The sequence below is a fragment of the Pestalotiopsis fici genome, assembly GCF_000516985.1.
Source record: "Pestalotiopsis fici W106-1 unplaced genomic scaffold PFICI_Scf_1, whole genome shotgun sequence".
Classification (NCBI taxonomy): Eukaryota; Fungi; Ascomycota; class Sordariomycetes; order Amphisphaeriales; family Sporocadaceae; genus Pestalotiopsis; species Pestalotiopsis fici.
The window spans coordinates 6,363,521-6,386,558 of NW_006917091.1; the positions used below are offsets into that span (position 1 = coordinate 6,363,521).

Genomic DNA, 23,038 nt, shown 5'->3' on the forward strand with positions numbered 1-23,038 from the left:
GATACCTGGCTGTCCTTCTTCTTCATTGAGACGCACTTCTGAACTTAATTCACGGTGCTGCACCAAAGAGAGACCCCTGAACGAGCGTGACCAACGCCCGACTTGACCCTTTACACACATCGCCGTCTGGATGAAAGCAGCTGCTTGCTTCTACCTGCTCTTGCTCATCAACGGTACTCCTCCTGGTACCGCTTGTCGCCATTTTATACTTGACAAGAATCCCCCAAGCGAATTCAAACAAAACCACACTTGAGTCGGTTGCATAATCGTCCCAGAGTGGAAGTCTCATATCCGAGCCACAGTCACGCCAAGCCCGGCTCTATATTCGTTACTCATTAACTCCCGCCGAGTCGGGTCCTCTTGCTTCGTGCCCAGCACCGAGGACGCTGACGCGACTGAAGGCCCCCCGGTCTTGTGTGAGGCGTTTATACAAGCTTCTCGGCGCCTTCTCACGTGCGATTGCGTCTTGGGATTCCTCCATAGCGTGGCGATCCGGGTCCCCCATCTTTGCTTCCTTCATTGGCTCTACTGTCAGCTCAGTCTTGATTCGGCGAGCTCAGCACTGGAAAAGCGAAGCAAAGCTGAGAGAAGCTTGTTCCAGACAAGACTAATCATCTAGATCTAGATCTCTGTTTCTGGGCTCGATGGCTAGAACTGCATAGTTCCATCCCGTGGCTTTTCAATAATCCTCATTCTCGACCTATCCTGCAGCCATCAGCTTGCAGGCGCACCGCATATCAACCACCCCCCTGGGTCGACTGAACTGCCTATTGCGAAAACGGATCCAGATCCTGGTCCTAGACAGCCGTCCCCAGAACTATACCCAGGTATTTTCGGGTCCTAGGTGACAAGGGTTTTTACCATAAACAGAGGCCGATCCTACCTTCGAAGGAGACCCTTTTTCTCGAGCACTTCATCGTCCTACCACGCTTTCTCCTTCTTCAGCCTCCCTTGGTCGGGACTTCGAATCGTGTCAGACCTCACGATGCCGTCAAGAACAGAGACTGGCCACAAACTGGCCAAGTTTCTCGGCATCAAGCTGGAGACTAAAGACGATGTCACCAGAGGAGAATCTGTCTTCTCCAACCACACTGCCGACTCCTTTATCGAAGAGGAGCCCACTACAGCAGAATGGCTTTCCGAGATAACGCCTTCTGGCAAAGATATTGCCCACTACTTCAGATCTCTCTTCCCGTTCTTGGATTGGATAGGCTTCTACAACCTGCAGTGGCTGATTGGAGATCTCGTTGCTGGTATCACAATCGGTGCTGTCGTCGTTCCACAGGGAATGGCGTACGCTAAGCTCGCCAACTTGCCTGTTCAGTACGGTCTCTACTCGTCTTTCATGGGTGTCTTGATCTATTGGTTCTTTGCCACATCAAAGGATATTACCATCGGCCCTGTCGCAGTCATGTCCACCGTCACCGGAAACGTCGTCACCAAGAGTATCGCAGCCCTGCCCGAATATGAGGACCAGCCGTGGGTCATTGCCAGTGCTCTGGCTATCATTGCCGGCGCGATTGTCTTCTTCATTGGCATCATTCGCCTTGGACGCATCGTCGAGCTCATCCCGCTCGTGTCGCTGGCTGCCTTCATGACTGGCTCCGCCATCAACATTGCAGCGGGTCAAGTGCCGACTATGCTGGGGGAGAAATTTGGCACTGGATACTCGACGCGAGACTCGACATACTTGGTCATCATCAATATCTTTAGGTTCTTGCCGACTGCCAAGCTCGACGCCGCAATGGGTCTCACAGCTCTGACTATGTTGTACTTGATCCGCTTCGGCTGTAACCAAGCGGCCAAGAGATACCCCCAAAAGCAGAAGCTCTTCTTCTTCCTCTCTACCCTGCGAACGGCTTTCGTCATCCTCTTGTACACCATGATCAGCTGGCTCGTTAACATGCACCACCGCGAGAAACCCAAGTTCTCCATTCTGTCGGATGTACCTCGTGGTTTCACTCACGCCTCGGTACCGATTGTCAACACCAGGATTATCGAGTCCTTTGTCAGCGACTTGCCTGCTTCTGTCATTGTTCTCTTGATTGAGCACGTTGCCATCTCCAAGTCCTTCGGCAGAGTCAACAACTACGTCATCAACCCATCCCAAGAGATGGTTGCCATTGGTGTCACCAACCTCCTTGCTCCTTTCTTGGGTGGCTATCCTTCTACCGGATCTTTCAGTCGAACTGCCATCAAGTCAAAGGCTGGTGTCCGCACGCCCTTGGCTGGTGTTATCACCGCTGTCGTCGTGCTCCTTGCCATTTACGCCCTTCCGGCAGTCTTCTTCTACATCCCGAGCGCGTCTCTATCTGCCGTCATCATTCATGCTGTCGGTGATCTGATCACACCGCCTCAGACGCTGTACAAGTTCTGGCGCGTATCGCCCGTAGAGGTTCTCATCTTCTTCATTGGTGTATTTGTCACGATCTTCTCGTCCATCGAGAATGGTATCTACTGTACCATTGCCATCTCTTTTGCAATCTACGTGTTCCGTCTCTTGGTCGATCACGGGCGATTCCTTGGTCGCGTTCAGGTTCACTCAGTCCTTGGCGATCACGTTATTGGTGGAAACAACAGTGTCGTTGGCGAGTACGGTACTTTCAACGGTGCCGGGGATTCCCCAGCCACAAGAAACGCTTTCCTGCCCATTCAGCACGAAGATGGATCCAACTCCCAAGTCGAAATTGCTAGCCCGTATCCTGGTATCTTCATCTACCGCTTCTCCGAGGGCTTCAACTACCCCAACGCCACCAGTACTCTCGACTACTTGACCACTTACGTCTTCAAGAATACCCGTCGTACACAGATGGACTCATACCCACGAAAGGGTGACCGTCCCTGGAACGACCCTGGTCGTAAGTTATATATTGTCAATGTTCTCACAATCATCTAGAGCAATAGCTAATATTACTTTGAAATAGCCAAGAAAGGTCAACACGAAGACCCCAACCTGCCGACTCTCAAGGCAATCATTCTCGATTTCAGCTCTGTTACCAATGTGGATGTTACATCGGTACAGCATTTGATTGACATCCGCAATCAGCTCGACCGCTACACGGCCCCCGACGTCGTCGACTGGCACGTTGCCTGCATTTCGAACCGCTGGACCAAGCGTGCGCTCGTCTCCGCCGGCTTTGGATTCCCAACCGAGCGTCCCGATGGACTGCACCACCGCTGGCAACCCATTTTCAGCGTTGCCGAGATCGGTGGCTCCTCCTCGGCCGCCGCGGCCGCTGAGCACGAAGCCAATGAGAAGGAGGCCAACTTCCGTGCCAGCAGCTCCGAAGCTCAGCGCAACGATCTCGACGCCATCGAGCGTGGCGCCGCGAGCTCGAGCAGCGCCAGCGCCAGCATCGACAAGGGCCACAACCCCGTTACGCACCAGAACACCAGGCGGAGAGTTGCCGTCCACGGTCTCAACCGGCCGCTGTTCCACATTGATCTGACCAGTGCCCTGCAAAGCGCCATTGCTAATGTCGAGGCGCGGGCCAAGCACGCCGATGGAACTGTGACCAACCCCAATGCACCACCGGCCGCAGCATAAAATTAATGGGGGGAAACGCAAGTAATAATGATGATGGGTTCTTGATGAAATCGTAGCCCCGGTGTATTGGCGCACATTCTTGGGAAATCTGTAGAATTGAAAGAAAGCGGACTGATGTTGGTTGGTTGGTTGGCCGGTTGGGTGGGGTTGGTGATTTTCGACTTTTATGTTGGGATATACTGTTTTCCCACAGTTGCTTGGATTTCTATCATCTTTGCTACGTACTTTATACCTGGATACCTGCGGCTCAAAGAAACGAGCTGCCCGATTTTATATTGAAATTATTTCCGACATGCAGTAAAGTACCATTCAATTCTGTTGCAATCAGTGTGATGTCCTCCGTGATGTGAAGGTCTTTCCACGAGAGAATATGAGGTGTTAGTATCATGTGTTGTTATGCTCGGCAACCAAACGAGTTCATGGATCCCAACGGGCAGAAATGTCAGTTGGGGCGGTAGCTACACCACCGCTTCCCAACACGACTTATTCACAACACGCATGGCAAATTGACAGGCATCCATTTGATAGATCTGCACAATTTCACAGTTCCAAGAGCTCTGGGGTATAATTCAACTTGGGTATCAGGTGAGGGGTTATTCAATGCTAGATTGTGGCCTGGATTTCAACCGCGTTAGACTCTCAAGGCAAAATTTCACACAAGACTGTTTTGCATGAATAGATAAATTATTGACTATAATAATTTTTGTCGCCGTTGCTGGTGATTTATTTTTTCTCTAAGTTTTGTGCGTTTGGTACAAGCCAAAGAAGGGGAATCGTAATGGCAAGAGGGAAAAAACTGACTGAAAGGTATTCCATGTAGACACTTGACGGGGCCACAGTACCACCAAAAGGGAATGGAAGAAGAGAATATCTAGATAGCAGGCAGAGCTTGGGGCCCTGTGGGAAATATGTCAACAGGAGAAGCGAATATCTAGACCCAAATTGCGAACCTTTTCCAAAGACCAGCCCTGGAAAGGGAAGTGAAGGCAAGGTTTATGTATGGACAGTGCAAGACACAGTTCCGTCCATAGACCTTTTGCTCTTTAGTCTATTTGGTACGTTTTCCTCTTCCGCCCTGTCTCATTCTGTGACGCTTGGATCCCAAGGGAGATCCGCCCAGGCGAACTCGGCGAGCTCGCTCATAGATGTCTCTTAGCTTTTCGGCGTAAGAGTGGGGGACGCCATGTTTTCCCATGTCAAAAATGATCCTGTCCAGTTCCGCCGTGAATGGGTGAATGGCGTCGGGTGGGAGTGAGTTCAACGCAGCAATGGCGAAGTTGCGATCTCGGTCACCGATTAATTTAAAATAGAGGTTCCGGTCGACTTTCTCTTGGTTCGGGGATGTGAGTTCAGGACACCGATCGACGACCTCTCGCAATATATGTAATAGTGTACGACCAGCAGCCTGGCGCTCCCAAAGTTCCAGTGGGCGACGGGCACGCAGTATGGCTGTGTGGACTTTCTTTACAACGGCTTGTAGGTGCATTCCACACCATGCCACGTCTTTTGGATTGCCCGATGACCTTTCCGAGGAGGATGACTCTGCGTAGGCATCCAGACCAGCTAGTGCCGCATCCGCCCTCTTCTGGAGCTTTCGAAAAGTGTTGTTCACGAGTTCATCGCTCTTCATTGAGGATAAGAAGTACTGAAAGAACTCGTTGTTCTGACACAGCATCCGGAATATGGTACATTCCAGATCATTGCGTTTGACCACCCTTCTCCCTCCAGTAGGATGATCAAATATGTCTGGACGATACTCGTCTATAGGGGTGCGATTGAGAGAAGCTAGGATCTCCCGAACCTCCTGAACGCGTCGAGGGTTGTATAAAGCGTCCTCGGAATCCGAGGCTGTTTCCAAGACTCGGCTGTGTAGATCATCAGCCAATATGTCAAGATGACATTCGGTGATCATATCGTAGGGATTCTTGAGGGCGTCGGCGTAACCATGTTGATTCAACATGAGCACCTCGCCACGATTGTCAAGAAGCTGGGATGTTATCTGATCGAACAACCAGAGCACGTGACGACAAGGAGTTCGACTGGGAGACTCGTCTCCGCAGCTACAGCTCGGAGTCGACCACTGGCTCGACCTCGAGCCCGTCCGGATCCTGAAGTTTGCAAGCTCAGAGACTTGAAATATCACATGCCCTTCCCTTGCCGCACACTCTTGGAGGACGATCTGGGGGAGACCCTCAATGGCATCAGTGACGTGCTGCCGCGTGTTGGGGGGCAGTTCCTCCAAGCTGTAAGTGAGCTTGGACGGGAAGCGCAAACAGTTATCTGCCTGCTGTGAATCAACCGAGTTGTCTTCAGACTCTGTACTGGACTGACCCTTTTGGCTGCGGCTCTGCTGTCGAGTGGTGGGAGGCATGCTCTCAATGGAAAGCTGGCTGAGTTTCTCAGTTGGCGAAGGAGACATGAGAGAATCAAGGCGAGGTAAGAGATGCGTAACATAAGCGCGAAGGATCTCTCATGGCGCCAATGTGGAAGGAGCAAGATGTTATATAAGATGACAGTATATGGAAATAGCCAAAGAAGGAGAATTCGATATAGTTACCGACAATGGGATGGAGGCGGCCAGGAATCGAGGCCACTGGGTCCACGTTGGCCTTGGCCCTGGGAGTTTTTATTCCTGTTGGGGTGAAAGTCTGGATACGACCCCGGTGACATGCCGGCAGGAGTCACAACGAAGGACGAAGGAGGAAGAGGGAAGAGGAACGGCAAGTCAGTATGCAGTTAGCAGCAGGCAGAACAAGTGAGGTAGTTAGCTAGGCCAACTTGCAAACTCCACTAACAGCATCGTAGTATTGATGGACGAACGATATGAGCATTTGGCACTGGACCCAACTGGTCAAGAAGGACATGAGGTGTGCTTGGAATCCAACCATTCGCATGGCTGCATCGACATGATCCCCAATCTGCTCAGCCCCCGATTGCTATATCGGTGGGCCTCCAAGTACTTACCTCAAAGTACCTAGACACGGTGAGGTATGTGCCTGCATTATCCAGAGACGAGACCACTGTTCAGAATCTGATATGAGTGTCTCGCAGAAGAAATGAACAGATCGACCCAGTCAGGTGGTGTGTATAGGTTTTGTCCTTGGAGTTGCAGATGACGAGGGAGTATGTCGACATGCGTAGCAATTTTAGCGTACCTTGAGTTCGCAAAGTTGGGGCCCCCCCTCTCAGCCCCGGAAGGGACACAAGCACATTGGTCAGTAAGCGGCGATGCCCCCTGTAACAGCCGCCAGGGAGGGATTAGACGCGGGCAGCAACCGCATGCTTGTGCACTGCACTGCGCTGCACTTGCACTGCATTTCCACTGAGAAAGGGAGCCAACTTCCTTCCCTCTACATTAGGTACCGTCTTGACATGACCCCCGGCCCCTCCAGGGCTTTGATCGGTTCTGCCTTGTAGAGCTGGAGCCCTCCCTGGGGTCCTAGGGTGTTTTGGTCTGTTGAACAAGCATATAAAGGGCCATAGGGGCCTTTGATGCGACCAGCGTCTCCATCTCAACCAGCCAGGACGCGGTTGCGTGGGAACATGGCCGCCTTTTCAGGCCACTGAGCCCCAAACTAGGCCGCCTCCAACGCGACCCGGATGCCCGTGGCCGGCCCATTCTAGCGACCTCGTGCAACCTTGGCAAGGCTCTCTCCTACATTCTCACACTTTACACATTTACAGTCTCTCACAAGCGCGACTTTGATGACTTCCAGAATCTGTCACGGAGGTCGCCCATCATCGGTCACTCCTATCACTAGATTGCGACACATGCCGGAACGGCAAGAATTTGTCTGCGCATGGACATGATGACGAAGCGATATCTCAACTTTGCTATGTCACTAGCATCACTCTGGGAAGCTCGCACTGATGCAATCTGGAGCTCCCTCCGGCAAGCAGGCAATCAGACAAACATTGTACACCGCGAAGGCATTGCCCCAAACATTGCGCATTCACATTCCACCAGGCTCAAGTCGGTGGGGATTTTCTGACTGCCGCAAGAAGTATCTGCATCATCGGTGCTATTTCAAGATCACGGGCCAGCACCGCCTCGAACGCTTTTGCAGGAACAATAAGCGAACCCGGAGGACTGGGAGGCAGCAAAGAAGCAAACAACCACCACGCAGTCCACGTCCCCTGCAAGACTTGATATCATGATCAACTAAAGGGACCGGACTCCGGTTGGGGGCGTCATCATGAGGGAACCTTTTTCGAGCACGTCGACTTGGCGCGTCCATACACTCTTGCTGCCACGCACGCCTATTTCCATCCTCGCCGGATCATGGTGCCTAATGTTCCATCTTAGCCCTGTCACATCACCCTGGGATGCCCATGAAACAAATGGAATTTCTAGAAAGCCAAGCCCGCTGTCCCCCGTAGGCACGGATAAGGGGTGCCGCGTTGAGATTTGGCCATATCAACATATGATTGGATTGCTGCCTTGCTTCCCCGGCTGCAGATAATATCTTGTCCCTGCTCCTGGGCCTTGATCAAAAAGTCCTGACTATTCCCCGTCCATGCCCATGCAAGATTGCCAGGTTCGGCATGACTTCACTATAGGTTTATCAAGTCTCAATCTCCAATCCGAGCCAGTCATTGGACGTCCGGAGTGCTTCGGCACGTCCGTCAGCTCGATGGACCAGCTGCAAAAGGTAAATACACTCTGGATGCATGATGTGACTGGCTACCATACGTCTGGGTCACCTGAAAGATCCCAGTGTCTACCATCTTATTCGACAAGACACATTTTCAATGCGTTCAGGTCCTTTCAGCATGTGTTGATATTAGATCCAGAACAGAAAGGAACTTTCGATCCGAAAAGCGGCGTTGAGTCATCGGCACGCTGGGGGGAAGGCATTGCTTGCTCTTGGTTCACAGACAATCACAAGCAACACTGGAGGCCCACAGAAACCACTTATCTTGTGCCTCCAACCAAGTCTGTCCGACAGACTACTTGCCAGACAAAACGGTTTTCCGCTCGTCTTTGCAAGGCTTATTAGCAGCAGGACCAGCAATCATAATCATGAAGCGCCAGCGTTCAGATAAGTCAGCCTTGCCAAGATGGGGATAGAGCGAGAGAGAGAGAGAGGCGGTTAGCGACCAAAACCTCAATAGTTTTTGAGAAATATCACTCTGGACAATGGAGTTTGCCCAAACCCAAGGCATTCTGGATGCTAGACCATACAAATATTGAGGGAAGTCGTCTATTTTTATGTCGTTTCTACCTTGCCTGCGGAGCTTGGGCCGGGTCAACGGCCGAGCGACCAGGACGGGATGAGACCCGGTCAGCTCCACGGCGGTCCGCCTCAAGACAGGCTGTTTACTGACTCAGTAGTACTCGGCCGGCTATGATGTATCTTCTTGATTCCGCCATACAGTTTTGCATTGCCAACGACAAATATCGTGGCTTGCGTATTTGTGCGTGAGCAACGGCCCATGCGAGCACCAGGTCATTTAGTCATTCATAACTATAACGATCAATCACAGCCACCATAACAAGAAGAAATTTTAGTTGTCTTTGTTCTTTATTCTTGATTTGTCCCTATGAAGAGTCGAACCCCTTGACCCCCTGAAAGTGAAGTTGAAAAGTAATGGTGGCTTAGCCGGACCGGCTTGCCAAGAAGAAGTGAAGTCCTGAAGTATGTACAGAAGAAGTTCCCTATGTGACGTGATGCATATATCTAAGCACTGTCTTTTTTGGGGGGTGGCCAAAACTTGCCAGTTGCCCGCAACGCTCAGAGGTTAAGGAATCTTCCAAGAAATTTTCAAATCATATCCTAAACGCCTGTCTTTGTCGTTTGATCCGTGGGTATTTTCCTTATGTCTTTCACCCGAAAGACTGGTTCCAAACTCATGATTCCAATCGTGCCCCTTCGCTCATTTCCTAACGAATTGCCACAGCAGTGGCTCAAGCCATGAAAGGTCGGGGAACAAGATCGCGCTTGCTCGACGAGCCGTCCGAGTACACCTTGACGGAGTTGATGAGCCAGTATGCTTCCTTAAAGTCACCCGGATTGGCGGACACGTAGTCTTGACAAGTATCTGCCAGGGCGGAGCAGGTCGCATCCTCGGCCCAGACATCGCCGGCCCAGTCGCCACAAAAGTCAATGTTGAAGACAATGGTGTGCTCCTTGAAATGGCTGTCGATGTCGCAACCAGAACCAGAAAAGGTGGCGGTCGCAGTGCTCCAAGAGGTCGGGTCAGGCTTACCAGATCCAATGTTGGACGGGATCGAGGAGCGTGGGAAGAACCAGATTGAAATGGCGTCACTGGTCCACTCGACAGCGTAAACACCACCTCCAATGGAATTGAAACCAGCTCCAAAGCTCTCCGTGTCGTTGACCGCCTGAGAACAGCCTGTGCTGCCGTTACCGGCATTGCAGTTTCCTTGGGAAACGGTGCAGCCCGAGGAGGTGTGAAGCGTCATGGTGGTCGAGTCGGCAGAGTTAACTCCTTCAATAACATCAATCTCGCCCGAGTTCGGCCAGCCACCCTCCTCGCCAAACATCCAGAAGGCCGGCCAGAGTCCGCAGCCCTTCTTGGAAGAGGTCGGCATGTGGGCAATGTCGGCAATGAAGAGGCCCTGCGTGTAGGTCTTCTTGGAGTTGATGCGTGTAGAGCCACGGCCGGGAGACTTGGGGTTCACTGTCTTGTGGTCCGATCCGAGGTAGATGCCGCCATTGGCATAGCCAGCCAGGGAGGATGAGTTGGCCTGGGAAGCAGTGTGGTACTTGACGAAGCCATTGGTGGGATCCGCGTTGCTGTAGAAATCAAAGCCGTCGAAGAAGCTGCTGGTGTCGTACGTGTCCTGGATGGTGTACGTTGCCAGAGAAGTTGCGGCGAGGGAAGCGATTGCGCCGAGGCGCAATAGTGACCGCATGTTGACCATGTCGGTGGATTTTGCTATGAGATTGATGTTGTCTGATATGGTGTTTGAACCAATGCCGAAGCTGTTGAAAAGGCGCAATGGCAGGGAAGAAGGCTTGCTTTCTTTGTTTTTCTGAGTGTTCAGGGAAGTCGCCGTCAAGGTGATTTCCAGTGTTTATTGACTGAGTCGCAAAAAATTTATGTACGAGAAGAGAAAGAGAAGGAGGCAATGAACAACAACCAGTGTGTGAAATGTAAAGTGCCGATGCAGAATTTTTAATAATGCATGCCCATGACGATGATCAAATCGGAACAATGGGGACGAAGAAGAATGAGAAGAGGGAGAGAAGAAGAAAAGAATTGAGTCTTCCAAAGACCAGCCACCTGGGCGATTTTTCTTTAGATGCCAAACGGGAACAATGGCATTGACAGCCGGTGAAAGGCGGCTTTTGAAGAAACAATGAAGGAACGAGATGCCAGCTCGGGGGTTGGGTTGTTCGTAGGGTCACGAGGACGGGGACTCAACCAGACTCTAAATAGAAGCCGCTTAAGGAGTGACGGGCCACCAAGAGACTGAGGCTTCCTTTTTTTTGAGTGAAGCAGCGACGAGAGTGGTGAAGTCCGATGTCAAGAAGGATAAAATATAACCGTAAGCCTCACAGTGAAGGTGCAGAACAGTGGCTGATATGCAGCGTGTGAGCTTGCGTGTCCTGCCCTGACCAGTTGAATCCCAGACCGAAAGTGAGTGTAAGAAAATGGAATTGACAGCCAAGTGCTGACCGACCATGAAGAGATATCTATACAATCCACCAGTGAGTCGTGACTAGGTTTTGCTCGAACCCGCCCGTCTCTCCACGCGAGCTCCTCCTTGGGTGGACCACGCGTCCATGGATCGGAACAGACATCCTGGCAGCAATCTGATCAAGAGGCGACACATGAGACGAAACGGAGGCACCAATCAGGGCATTTGGATGGTGCTTTCTTGGGAGGGCCAGACGTCCAGACCTCAAGTGCTCTTCTTTGGGCTCACGGATGGTGGAGTATCAAGCAAGCACCCAAGCGTCTTTTTTCTTTGTCCTTGCAAGCGACCCAAGATCTTACCTATCAGATGCATTTTTACTTTGCCTGCATAATGTACAATACCCACTTGCCAAGTCGTTCTTGTTGTCCTGTGTCCAGTGCATGCAATTACACGCAGCAGCAGTAGTAGTTTAAACGAATTAAGACTCATGGGAATCTGGTACGATCGGGTGTGAATGGGCGGGCGGCTCAGCAGAATATTCGAGATGCCTCAAAAGCGACATGTCGACAGCGGTTCGGCGGCGTCAAACACATCAAAGAAAAGTTTAAACGAGGGCGACTATTTTCGGTTTGGTGCTCGTGGGCATGTAGCATGTGCACTTGGGCACGCCCGAGATGCTGCTGGCCAATCGCTGCCTTGTTTCGTCTTGTTCTCAAACCTGGGGGGAGGGAAATAGTGGGGATGTTTCTGGCAGCTGCCGCCTTGGCATAGGGCGCTGGGTCAGTCTATAGGTCCACGGATTCAGATCCCCTTAGCGACCCCTGCCCGACCCGCTCCTCCCACAGCACAAGTTGTATGCTCCCCGCCAATCAAGACTGATGCACCTGCAAGCCGAGGGCCTGTTGAGGCTCTTTGGATTGGCAGATCTGAGCGCTGCTTGAAACATCAAACGAAACCATCCCAGCGTCTTCAATTTGTGCGTCCATGCGTCCTTTCAAGCCTTTCTCTGAGCATACCGCCACTCGCCATCATCAATCGACTTTTATGAGAAGCATAATCAGAAAAAGGAGAGCACCCCCTGAGGCTGCCAGGCACTGTCTAACTTGGAATCGTCCTCAGTTCTACAGTATCAACACTCATAATATTGTCCAAACCCGACAAGCCACTACCTACCTTCATATGGTTGCCGCGAAACCTAGATCAAAGTCTACTCCCGGCTGCCAAGACACTGAGAAGTATACCAAGGTAGGGTAGGTAATGTAGGTAGGCACGCGAAAAGCTCAAGAGTCAATGGGCTCCGACTGAAATGGAATGGTGGTGGAAATAGACTCATTTGGAGTTGGAGGACGCATGGCTCTTACTTTACCTGCCGATTAAGGTGTAGCAGTCAATGCGACATCAATGATACGCCTCTCATTTGTGCATGTAGAGCATCAACTTCTAGACTAGCAGCGCTGATCAGCTATATTACTCTTCTCGTCTATACTTCCAAAGTGTACATTGGAAACAAAACCAACGCTGGCCAAGTTGTGATGGGCTATAGTGGCGCAAGCGCTCTCTGCGTGCAATGCGACATGCACTGCTGAACGTGACAAGATAGCACGCCCTCGAAATTCCACCTACTTGAAAAATTCAGGACCTAGGATTTGATTCTTGTTCATTTTGGTACTACTGGATTTGACAGGGATCGTTTCTTCGAATTCAATCTCACTGCTGATAGCAGTCACGGTTGGTGTGGGCGACACTATGGTGGGCTCAAGCTCATGCTATTCAGGAACGACCTTTTGAGGTCAGCAATTTTCAGCAGAATGTGGCGGGGATTACAATAACTCACAACATAGGGCCGTGTGTCACCATGGCATACTTTTTTGTGCTCTGTGTCGTCCAAAAGTTTGCAGGTCCAGCTACAATATCGGGCCATTCTGCAGATTGGGCATGAAGGTGGGGGACCTGTGAGATTTGAGGATTGCCTTAGTCGGTTAAGGCAATAGTGGCAACGTCTGCTATGTGTCACTGGGTATGGTAGCTGGCGCGCGGAATGCCTATATTTTTAAAGTTAGCAAATGCTAAAAGATCTCAAATTGGCGAGCCTCTAGCCCATGGTTACCTTACCTAAGACCACTGAACCAGAACTCGTCACCTAGATCGGATGGGAATTGGGAGGGTTCACCCGGGCGCGACCTGGCTAGCATGGTGTCTTGTTGATTCTTGCTGCCCAGAATCCAGGGAGTACCGTTATTTTCATAGTGAACCAGCGCTTCAGACTATTGAAGCTGCTGGAATATGTTTATCAGGTGCCGAGATAAGTGTTGATATTCACGCTTCACTTCCACCGTTAGCAACAAGCGAACCCCCATGCACATCCCAAGAAGAATGATGTGGACGATTGCATAACCCCTGATGCCTTCGTCTGTCCATTTCAGAAACAGTTGAGCGGTCTGGTCACCGTATTTCTTGATGTACTCCTTCAAGCCCTCCAAAGGCTGATGCTTGAACTCGCCGACCAAGCGCGCGAGAACACCGTTATTGAGCTTTGAAGCGACAATAAACCGTCCATGGAGGTCGGAAGTAAGCATGTTGAAGCCAGACCATAGGCAGAACCATTGTACAATCAGAAAGTCATGAGTGGACTGGAACAATCCTCGACCCCAAGAAGGCATTGTGGTAAGACTGTGCAATGGAAGAATGTTATTTAGATACGGGTGGATGTAAATGGGTATTTGATGATCTGGGCTCTTGTTGTTGATGTTTTGTCTAGTCATTCTTCTGCAAGGCCCCAGTACTTTGGAAACTCATGTTTACAATTAATGACGAATGTCATTCAAGTCGCCGTTTCCGTGATATGTTTGGAATCAATTGTTTTGACAACGATCTCGCCTGCTCCTTGTTCAATAAGATCAACAGAACGTTCTTCCCTATCACTTATCAATGTAATTGGATAACTATGCATTTGACTTGTACAGGCTGCACTTTCTTCCCATTCTTTGGTGGAATATTTCTCTTTCTAGATCCTCATCTACAGTGCAGCCCTTGCACAAACATGTGCAATTGATTAGACTACTGCTGATTAGCCCGAAGGGATGTATTAGAAGAGTCGGGTAAAAAATGTCGCGAGGCGCGAGAGCCAATGAGACAAAGGGAGAGGAAAGGAAAGTAGACCAAGAATACAAAAAGGGACTATTGACCTTTGAAGAAAAATTGTTAGAAACTTGAATCCTGGTCATAGATTATAGTTTCGAATGATGAACCCATATGCGCATACTCACCAACCGAATGTTAGTTTACAGACTGCTTCTCATCCTTATTTGATGTTCCAAATGGTAACCATGCTAATTAGACAGTGATTGCAACCAATTCCATGGGGACTATATATATCTTGTTGTGCTTTTGAGAGATACACATCTTGGACAGCAACACCCATAATGTGTCGATGAATTATCATCATGGCTATCCAGAATGAATGGATCTCTTCGGAAGTCCGATGCAAACGACTATCCATCTTGCCAAATCAAGTTGGCCAACACAAGGTTTCGACGGGCATTTTGCAGCGGGCATCCCAAGCAAAAGACTTTCAGACTAGAAGGCTCCAAGAACTCTTGAGCAGCGATGATGGTAATTGCCTCTAGGACAGGACAAGGATGAGAAACGAGATCAGCCAAGATATTTCGGGATGGTACGTATCTAGTGTCTACTGCATTGTCAAGTGTCGAGATCAAGCAGTATCGCCAAAACACAACATCACGACAGCATTTGGTGAAGCCTTTTCTGATGTGTGCTTGGACTGTAACTCAGTTGGCCTGTTAGGGAAAGGGAATTGCGACCGTTGCAAAGGCAATGTTGTACGGTAGGTACAAACGGTCAAGTTGCCTGGCGTCGACCGCGTGAATGCACAATCGGTGAGAAAGTCTAGGAGAAGATGTGTGTAGGTAGGTAGGTAGCCTTCAATGTTGGAAGCCACCCTACATGAATGCTTGCTTACGTTACCCAAGGTACTTTACATTGAAATTGCTCCAGGTACAGTTTGGGAGGCGCGGAAGCGTCAGGACCGTACATCTATCTGACTGGAATAAACTAGGTAAATGACAATCTGTATTAGAGTTTGGACATAGTCGTCATGAGTCTCGTCAAATGCAGTCTTATCGCAAGATACGCACATAATCTATCAGTCTCTTATGTTTCTTTTCTTGGTGATTTGCTTCTTCAGAATATAACGACCCGCGCAGCCATAGCAAGTGACCTAGATAGGTAGGTGAAAGCAATGTGGTTGTCGAGTTGGACCCCCACATTGGTCTGGACCCCTTATCCAAGAACCTGGCTCTTTTCGGCGGCTTCCAGCAGCTCGACACTACAGAGTGTACCTTAGTGTACGTTGCTAGAGACCTTAATTAGATTGCATTTGCAGCCGCGCACAGGGGGTTGACACAAGGATAATTTGACACACGGCGTATTGAGCATCCCTGCCAAGCCCTGGGCATTCAACTCATGTGCGGTACCTATCGTGAGCGAAGGGGAAAGAAAACACTCTGGGAATTAATCCAAGTGATAGGTAGGATAAACATGACCTTGCCTATCGGGCGATCAGGACGGGCCGTGTCGAGCGCGTCAACTTTTGATCTACAGTCGATGCTTTTTCTCCATTCCTGGCGCGGCGGAGCGGCCGCTGGTCGGGGAATTCAAATGCCAATCCCGTTGTGCTCGATGGTATTTGGGTGTGTAGCGGTGCATATCGTATTGCCGGACATGGTTGTGCGAAAAACCTTGACAGCCTACACGGGATTTCATATGCACTGCACTATTGTAAATATAGATATGATCAATTGCCGCGATGGCTGGGAACGCCTCAACATTGAGGTAGATTTGTAGATGAGCTTGAGACAGGAAGGACATGACCTACATAGACACGTATACTCGGCAACCGCCTCGAATATATGGATGTATTCCATCCACATTTGACCGGCAGAAATGCGTTCGCTAGGTAATGTAGGTACTCGTGGCATCATCCTTGAATTTCAATGCAGTGGTCGGCTGTCACCCTTTGGGTGTGGGGACATCTTATCTGGTTGCTTTGGTGACATACGGAATATTCAGCGGCCAGGTAGGTCAGGTACCCAGGTGGTAGTGTTGTATTTTAGGGGTTCCAGGCCCTGTACACTACGTATCTACCTACCTTACAGTAGGACAAAATCTCGTGACAGGTGATCTAGCCAAATGTCATTGCTTTCAACGGCTATCTGCTTGACAAACATTGGGGACAAGCAAGTTGAACCTCGTATACTTTGTAGTCACAGTCTATCTAACCCGACCCGACTATAACAAGTGGCCAGCGTGGTGTTTCCACCCGAGACTTTACTTTTGCTGACAAGAATGGTCATCCTGGTCAGATAGCAGTAACCGTGCAGATCCAATACGAGCAAGGAGCACTATTGGCGGGGCGCCCCCAATCTTAGCCCATCCCAAAGCAACTTGGTGAACTACTCGACGGACTCCACCAGAGGACACTTTCTGAAAGAAAGGGCAACTCCTTGGCCAGCGCGCGCGCCAGTCCAGCAAAGCCAGGACAGACAAACGACGTTTTGCTTCGCGACACAATTTGCACAAGGTAATACTTTGTCCAACCCACAGCAAACGGCCCGCGCGACGAACCGACACATCATCGCTCGATGCCCTCTGACTGCATTGCCGAGTTCTAAGACATTTCGCCTTTTGTCTCCGCCATCAGAGTTGCGTCCGCCGAGCCTGAGCCACCCCTTCCACCTTGTCCTTTTTTTTCCTTCTCCGTCCTGCGTGCCATTCGTTGAGAGCTTCGCGTCCGGCCGAAGTTGTCTTCGAATTGCGCCCGCATAGCCAGTAGTAAAGCTGGCTTCACAATCCTCAAATCCCGACTCTTCGAAGTCGTCAGCCTTCACGGCCCCTCGCGGATTCTCCCATCACCGGAGACGGTCTTCTACTGGCGCGCCTCCCTCATTGGCCCCTCCACGCAGCGGAACCCAGCACTTGAGCCCCAAAGGACCTCTATCTCCAATCCCTGGTACGTCGCTGCCGAAGCTCCCCGGAAAAGAAAGCTCGCGCCCCTGGACAGCCATTGACACTGCTTTCTTTCCTCACAGGTACACCAAACCTTGCCATGTCCTTAAGTAGGAGCCCTTCGCCTGTTCCCGGAGGAGGCTGGTCCTCGCCTGGCTTGGATATCAACACCAGCGGTCGATCGAGTCCTGCCAGAGGCACACTTGGAAATGGCCACAATGTGACCTGGGAGTCCGCCAGACTTAAGAGCCAGGGCGTAAGCGGATATCCATCATTCTCGACACAGAACCAGGGCTTCTTTACGCGACACATGCGCCAGCTCTCTAGCAGTCTGCCCACCTTCACGAAACACGACGACCGATACGTAGAGAAAGACAAGATGGCCCGAAGCAGATGGAACATTCCACTGGTTGGCAGGTTACGAAAGATGATGACACGCATGAGCAGGAAGACCAAGGGCAGGCTTATGATCCTTGGCATACTGCTCCTATGCTATATGCTCTTCTGGATCACGCGTAAGTCTATAATACATGCTACAGAGGTATGCCTCTTGGTTGCTAACAGCTTGCTAGCGCTCTGGTATCACTGGAGAAGAGCGACATGGTTGGGTGGTGGTCAGAAATTTGTCATCATTCTGGCTGCCAACATTGGCGGTGGTGTCATGGAGTGGAAAGGCGCCAGAGAGTGGGCCATTGAGCGAGACAGCGTAAGGAACAAGCGAAAATACGTATCGAACTGGGGCTACGATCTCGAGATTGTGGACATGAGCACAAAGAAGCGCTACGCCCACGAATGGCGCGAGAGCTGGGAAAAGGTTGATGCCATCAGGAACAGCTTTCGCAAATACCCCAAAGCCGAGTGGTGAGTAGACAGGTGTCCCCCTCGGCATCCGTATGGAACGACCACATTAACATGCATAGGATCTGGTGGCTGGACTTGAACACCTTTGTGATGGAACCGACCTATTCTCTGCAGAGCCATATCTTCAACGACCTCGAAAATAACATCTACCGCGATATCAACGAGTACAACCCGCTGAACATTACCCACCCTCTCAAGGCCAACTATCTCGACCAAGAATCTCAAAACGTTGAGGGAGACGGCAATGCAGACTCTGTGAACCTGATCCTCCCCCAGGATTGCTCTGGATTCAACCTGGGATCCTTCTTTGTCAGACGCAGTGACTGGACCGATCGACTACTGGACATTTGGTGGGACCCTGTCATGTATGAACAGAAGCACATGGAGTGGGAGCACAAGGAGCAAGATGCCCTGGAACAGTTGTACAAGACGCAGCCGTGGGTGCGAAAACACACGGCTTTCATCCCCCAGAGGATGATCAACAGCTTCCCGGACGGTGCTTGTTCCGACAATGGCAAGGATGAACGCATTCACTACGACCAGAAAGACCGGGACTTTGTCGTCAACATGGCGGGATGTGAATGGGGTCGAGACTGCTGGGGCGAAATGTACAACTTCCGCGAGTTGAGCTATTACCTCAACCGCAACCCTTGGGAGCTCTTCAAGGAGGACTTTGTGGCGGTGATCTGGTTCAAGCTCACCGGCCGCAAGGTCAAGCTGTAAGGCTTGTCCATGGTGGCATTTCAGAGGAGCTTGACTCCTATTGCGCCGTGGCTTGCCTTGCTAGAAGTCTGGCGTCCCCTGTACCATCTCGCACCGAGGCAGAATCTCGCACCCTCACTTTATACCCCATCTTGCATGTACCCGGGAGGCACGCTGCCGCCGGGTTCGCGTTGTTTTCATTCTGAGCTTAGAAGCATTTAAAATGGCTGGAATCATTTTCTTTCATTGGGGCTTGCGACCAAGAGACGCGCGGGCTGGCGTTCGATGATTCATGTGTATATGTACTGTACTGATGTGTATATATTGACGTAGACTGGTAGATGCGGAGTTCTGATATTGGAGGGAAAACGGGGCATTGATTTACAAAGTCTGTGTTTTGCTAGGCGTGTCAAATGTGTGTGATATTGTACTTTGTGAGGTTCTCAAAACCCGCTTCCAACTTGCACACATTACTATATAAGTCCCCACGGAGAGCCGATGTGAAAGAACTAATCGAAAAGACGGCTTGACGGTAACGGAACATTTAGTGAGGAAGCTAACCAAATAGAGTCGTAGAAACACAGAAACACCAATAATAGTTGGGAAAAAAAAAAGGCTGGTACGTTTGATGTTTTCAACATGGCCTATACAGGTATTGAGATGATGGCCAACGTTGCCCAACCACGCATTAAAACACCAATGGCATGGACAGAAGCGCATTGTCAATTTGCCATAGACCGATGGGTTTTGACGTAGCCATGATTCAATGAATCTTGTCCATGGTGGATGCCTTCAAAATTTTTCTTTCCTTCGGTATTGTTTGCCTCATCAGCTGCAGCTTAGATTAGGTACATGAACAATGTTGGTGTAGTTGCATTCAAGCAGTTGCCGGCACTGGCACATTTATGTAAATGTACAGGTAGTGTGTAGACTGACGTGGCGATCTGACTACCAGCGAGATCTCCAATGATGCGACCCCACCCGAGCGATCCAAGTTGGCCCGAGTCCCTCCCCAACTCCCCCAAGCTCGGATGGGGAAGAGGAACAATGAGGAGCTGAGCAGCTGAGCTATCCATCCCAGCCACCATATAAAAAACAAATCGAACCAGAGATCTCAGTCCTAGGGCGCTTATACCTTGCCGACCGGGTAGTCAGCAGTAGTAGGAGCCCGCAAAGTGGAGTACCACTACTCTATCTTGCCTGTGATTCAGCGCCAATTTATCACTTACCTACGCCACGGTAGTTCCCGCCGTCTCTGCCCAAAACAAAACATTGGAAATACCTTCTGTACCTACATCACTTGGTTTGTCAACGGAAACCTTCCAGTTGATTCAAGTCAGACAGCTCTGCCAAAGCCTGGTCTGACTATACCAAGTCAATTCACACACGAAAATTTACAAACGAACACTTTCAGAAGAACAAATATACCCAACCACGCCGTCGTAACAGCATAATCCATCTGCGCCGTTTGCCGAATGGACCGAATATAGAGAATTGTAATTTAGGCAGTTGTTGTTAAGATGATGACCCGGGACCAACATGGGCATCACCGTCGCCGCAGCCCCGAGAGCGAGCGACGCCGGCGCAAGGAGCGCCGGAGTTCCAGAGAGCAGGTCTTGAGCCACATGCAGCATATGCCAGAGCCCGATCGATACCATGCCAACACCATGCGACAAGAACCGAGCAGCCATGATTATTATGATTCGCAATCAGCGGCGCAACGCTCCTCCTACTATGCGCACCCGCAGCCGCCTCCTTCGCAGTCCCACTACGGCCAATCGCGCGCTCGCTCGAGTTCTTCCAATTCCTCAAGCTCATCAACGTCGAGCAGTCTGCTCAACATCTCTCGACATGACCGGCCTTTTGGCCTCAAGACCTTCTTCACTGCCGCCTCGGAGAGGCGCAAGAGGCGCCTGCGCAAGCAGCGCTCCCGCCGCATGTTTCGCTTTAGCAATGGCTCCTCTTCGTCGGATCTCTCAGATATGGCATATGGAAAAGGCTATATCGACAGAATGAGGAACCGTGACTTCACGCCGCCTGGACCCAACAGGCGCCGGGAGGGAAGCGACTCGGGAACCAGGCCAGCTTTGCCAAAACGCGCGCAAACGGATGAGGAGATCATCGAGCTGGGTCGCAAGTTTGCCGAGATCGCCAGGCAGCAAAACAAGGAGGATCAGCGACGTGCCGGCCGGCATAAGCCATCCGCTCTGTTGGGTGCTGCAGCAGCTTTGAGCGCCTACAAAAAGACCAGCGGTTCCGGTCGCTCAGACAGGGGTCTGGGCAGCTCGAAGCACAGCCGCCATGATTCTTCAGACGAATCGGAATGGGAGTCCGCTTCAGAGGATGAGTCAAGCAGTGATGACGACGGCCTGGTATATGGATCCGCTGTCCATCTTCCTACTGGCGGCCATCAGCCTATTCATATATCAAGTCCACCGCCTTCCAGCCGCCCGGGCGAGTACGAGAAGATGCTGCAGCACAAGCCGTCGATTGTAGACCCCAAACTATTCGGTCCAGTCAACTCTTTGCGCGGCCACGTAAACACTCCTTGCGGGTTTGACAAGGTGGACCGGAGGACTGTCACTGAGGGTCACCAACGCCCACTGCCCGCCGACGGTAGTGCCTCCGTCTCCCAGAGCGAGACTGTCCTGTTCGAAGGTCGCCCGCTGCAGAATGTGTATCCTGTGCCCACTTCAGACCCTAACGTTTACAAGACCAGTCGAGGCTCGATAGTTTCACTTGAGAGGGATTCCCGTGACAGGCCCGCTCCTGTACCGATCCAGCAGCCGCAGCCGATCGTGCCTGTCTCGAGCAAGGTGTACGACACCACGGAAACCGACGCCAGATATTCCCGGAAGTCATCATCATCAGGCACAGCTTTGGCTGGTGCAGCCGCTGCAGGTCTCGCCGGCGCTGCGATTGCCAGTGTTCTTTCCGACCGCAAAGACAAGGACGATCGCCGAGATGACCGTGACAGCCGCCGCGAACGTGAGTCGGAGAAGGAACGCGATCGTGAGCGTGATGAAAAACGCCGCTCGAAGCGCTCTGATCCGAAATATGCAGAGTCAATCTACAGCGAATCACGGCATGGTGATGAGCGAGATGAGAAACGTCGATCTAAGCGTTCTGGTGATAAGTATGCTGGATCCAAGTATACCGACTCGCAGATTGGCGACGATCGCGACGAGAAGCGTCGTTCTAGGCGCTCTGACGACAAGTCTACAAATGAACGCGACGAGAAGCGTAAAAGCCGTGATGATGACCGGGATCTTGAGCGTGCTGAGAGACGCCGTGAGAAAGAGAGACTCAAGGAACTGGAGCGAGGAGCACTGAAGCAAACCGCGGATGTTGCCCCAGAACCCCCCCGCGATTTTTCAAATCCCATCGTAGATCGTGATTACGGGATTTTATATGGTCGAGAGTATCGAGGCCTTGATCGAAGAGAAGACCGAAAGAGGGAACAAGAACGCCGCGAGGAAAAGCAGCGTCTTGAAGAAATGGAACGCCAAGAGGAACTGGAACGCCGCAAAGAGAAGTCACTCGCGAGCCGCTCGTCCGATGCCGACACCTATCGCAGGATCGAGGATCTCAATGACCCATCCGCTCGCGGTCCCATTGATCCCTTCCAGTTCCAGGTCGCAAACGATGCTTTCGCAACACCACAACGTCCACTTACACCCAATGTTTTCACCGTCTCACGAGAACCCAACTTCTCCGGTTTGGGTGATGACTACGACAGACCCATGGAGAGACTCAGCCGCAAGGATTCGTATGAGCGGGAGCTCAGAGATGCCGAGGCAATTTATGACAGTACCAGAACTGCCACCGCTCCCATCGCTGCTGGTGCTATAGCCGCTGCCACTGCCGCCATTGGCATGGAGCATCGCCGTGGTCGCAGTACAAGCCGCGGAGGCGATGAATCATCTCGCGTCCGAGAGGATCACAAGGATGTCGTACAAGACGTTGCCAATATCCTGTATCGACGAGATATGTTGGCAAGGCAGGCCGCAGAAGATCGCTCGCGTAGTGCCTCTCCGGACCAATCTATTGTTGACAAGTGGGCGTCCGAGTCAGGCTCTACAAAACCCGAGATTACCACCCCTCCAGCCAAAGATGTACCCAAACCAAGGAGCCCCTATGATGGACCTGATGCCGATGTCCGCATCGATCGTATTCTGAGTCCAGAGGATCTGCCCCTCCGTCACAGTGGTCGCCCTTTCAAGTCCCGTGACCCTTCTGCGGAGCGGGATCGACCTATGCTCAATATTGTTCGTCCTACGCCAGTCCCAACGCCA

The 23,038-nt window shown here is 51.2% G+C and overlaps 5 protein-coding genes across 5 annotated transcripts; 2 read left to right on the top strand and 3 right to left on the bottom strand.

Annotated features, from left to right (window-relative positions):
- Nucleotides 1-985: 985 nt before the first annotated feature.
- PFICI_01865 (uncharacterized protein) lies at nucleotides 986-3,547 on the top strand (the record flags this gene model as incomplete). Its single annotated transcript, XM_007830446.1, has 2 exons — nucleotides 986-2,858; nucleotides 2,925-3,547. The coding sequence occupies 2 exons, from the start codon at nucleotides 986-988 to the stop codon at nucleotides 3,545-3,547; spliced, it is 2,496 nt and encodes an 831-aa protein (XP_007828637.1).
- A 1,048-nt stretch (nucleotides 3,548-4,595) lies between these two features.
- PFICI_01866 (uncharacterized protein) lies at nucleotides 4,596-5,966 on the bottom strand (the record flags this gene model as incomplete). Its single annotated transcript, XM_007830447.1, has 1 exon — nucleotides 4,596-5,966. One exon carries the CDS (start codon nucleotides 5,964-5,966, stop codon nucleotides 4,596-4,598), a length of 1,371 nt encoding a protein of 456 aa, XP_007828638.1.
- Nucleotides 5,967-9,455: 3,489 nt separating this feature from the next.
- PFICI_01867 (uncharacterized protein) lies at nucleotides 9,456-10,427 on the bottom strand (the record flags this gene model as incomplete). Its single annotated transcript, XM_007830448.1, has 1 exon — nucleotides 9,456-10,427. One exon carries the CDS (start codon nucleotides 10,425-10,427, stop codon nucleotides 9,456-9,458), a length of 972 nt encoding a protein of 323 aa, XP_007828639.1.
- Nucleotides 10,428-13,264: 2,837 nt separating this feature from the next.
- PFICI_01868 (uncharacterized protein) lies at nucleotides 13,265-13,732 on the bottom strand (the record flags this gene model as incomplete). Its single annotated transcript, XM_007830449.1, has 2 exons — nucleotides 13,265-13,420; nucleotides 13,508-13,732. The coding sequence occupies 2 exons, from the start codon at nucleotides 13,730-13,732 to the stop codon at nucleotides 13,265-13,267; spliced, it is 381 nt and encodes a 126-aa protein (XP_007828640.1).
- Nucleotides 13,733-17,280: 3,548 nt separating this feature from the next.
- PFICI_01869 (uncharacterized protein) lies at nucleotides 17,281-18,764 on the top strand (the record flags this gene model as incomplete). Its single annotated transcript, XM_007830450.1, has 3 exons — nucleotides 17,281-17,695; nucleotides 17,753-18,041; nucleotides 18,101-18,764. 3 exons carry the CDS (start codon nucleotides 17,281-17,283, stop codon nucleotides 18,762-18,764), a joined length of 1,368 nt encoding a protein of 455 aa, XP_007828641.1.
- Nucleotides 18,765-23,038: the final 4,274 nt, after the last annotated feature.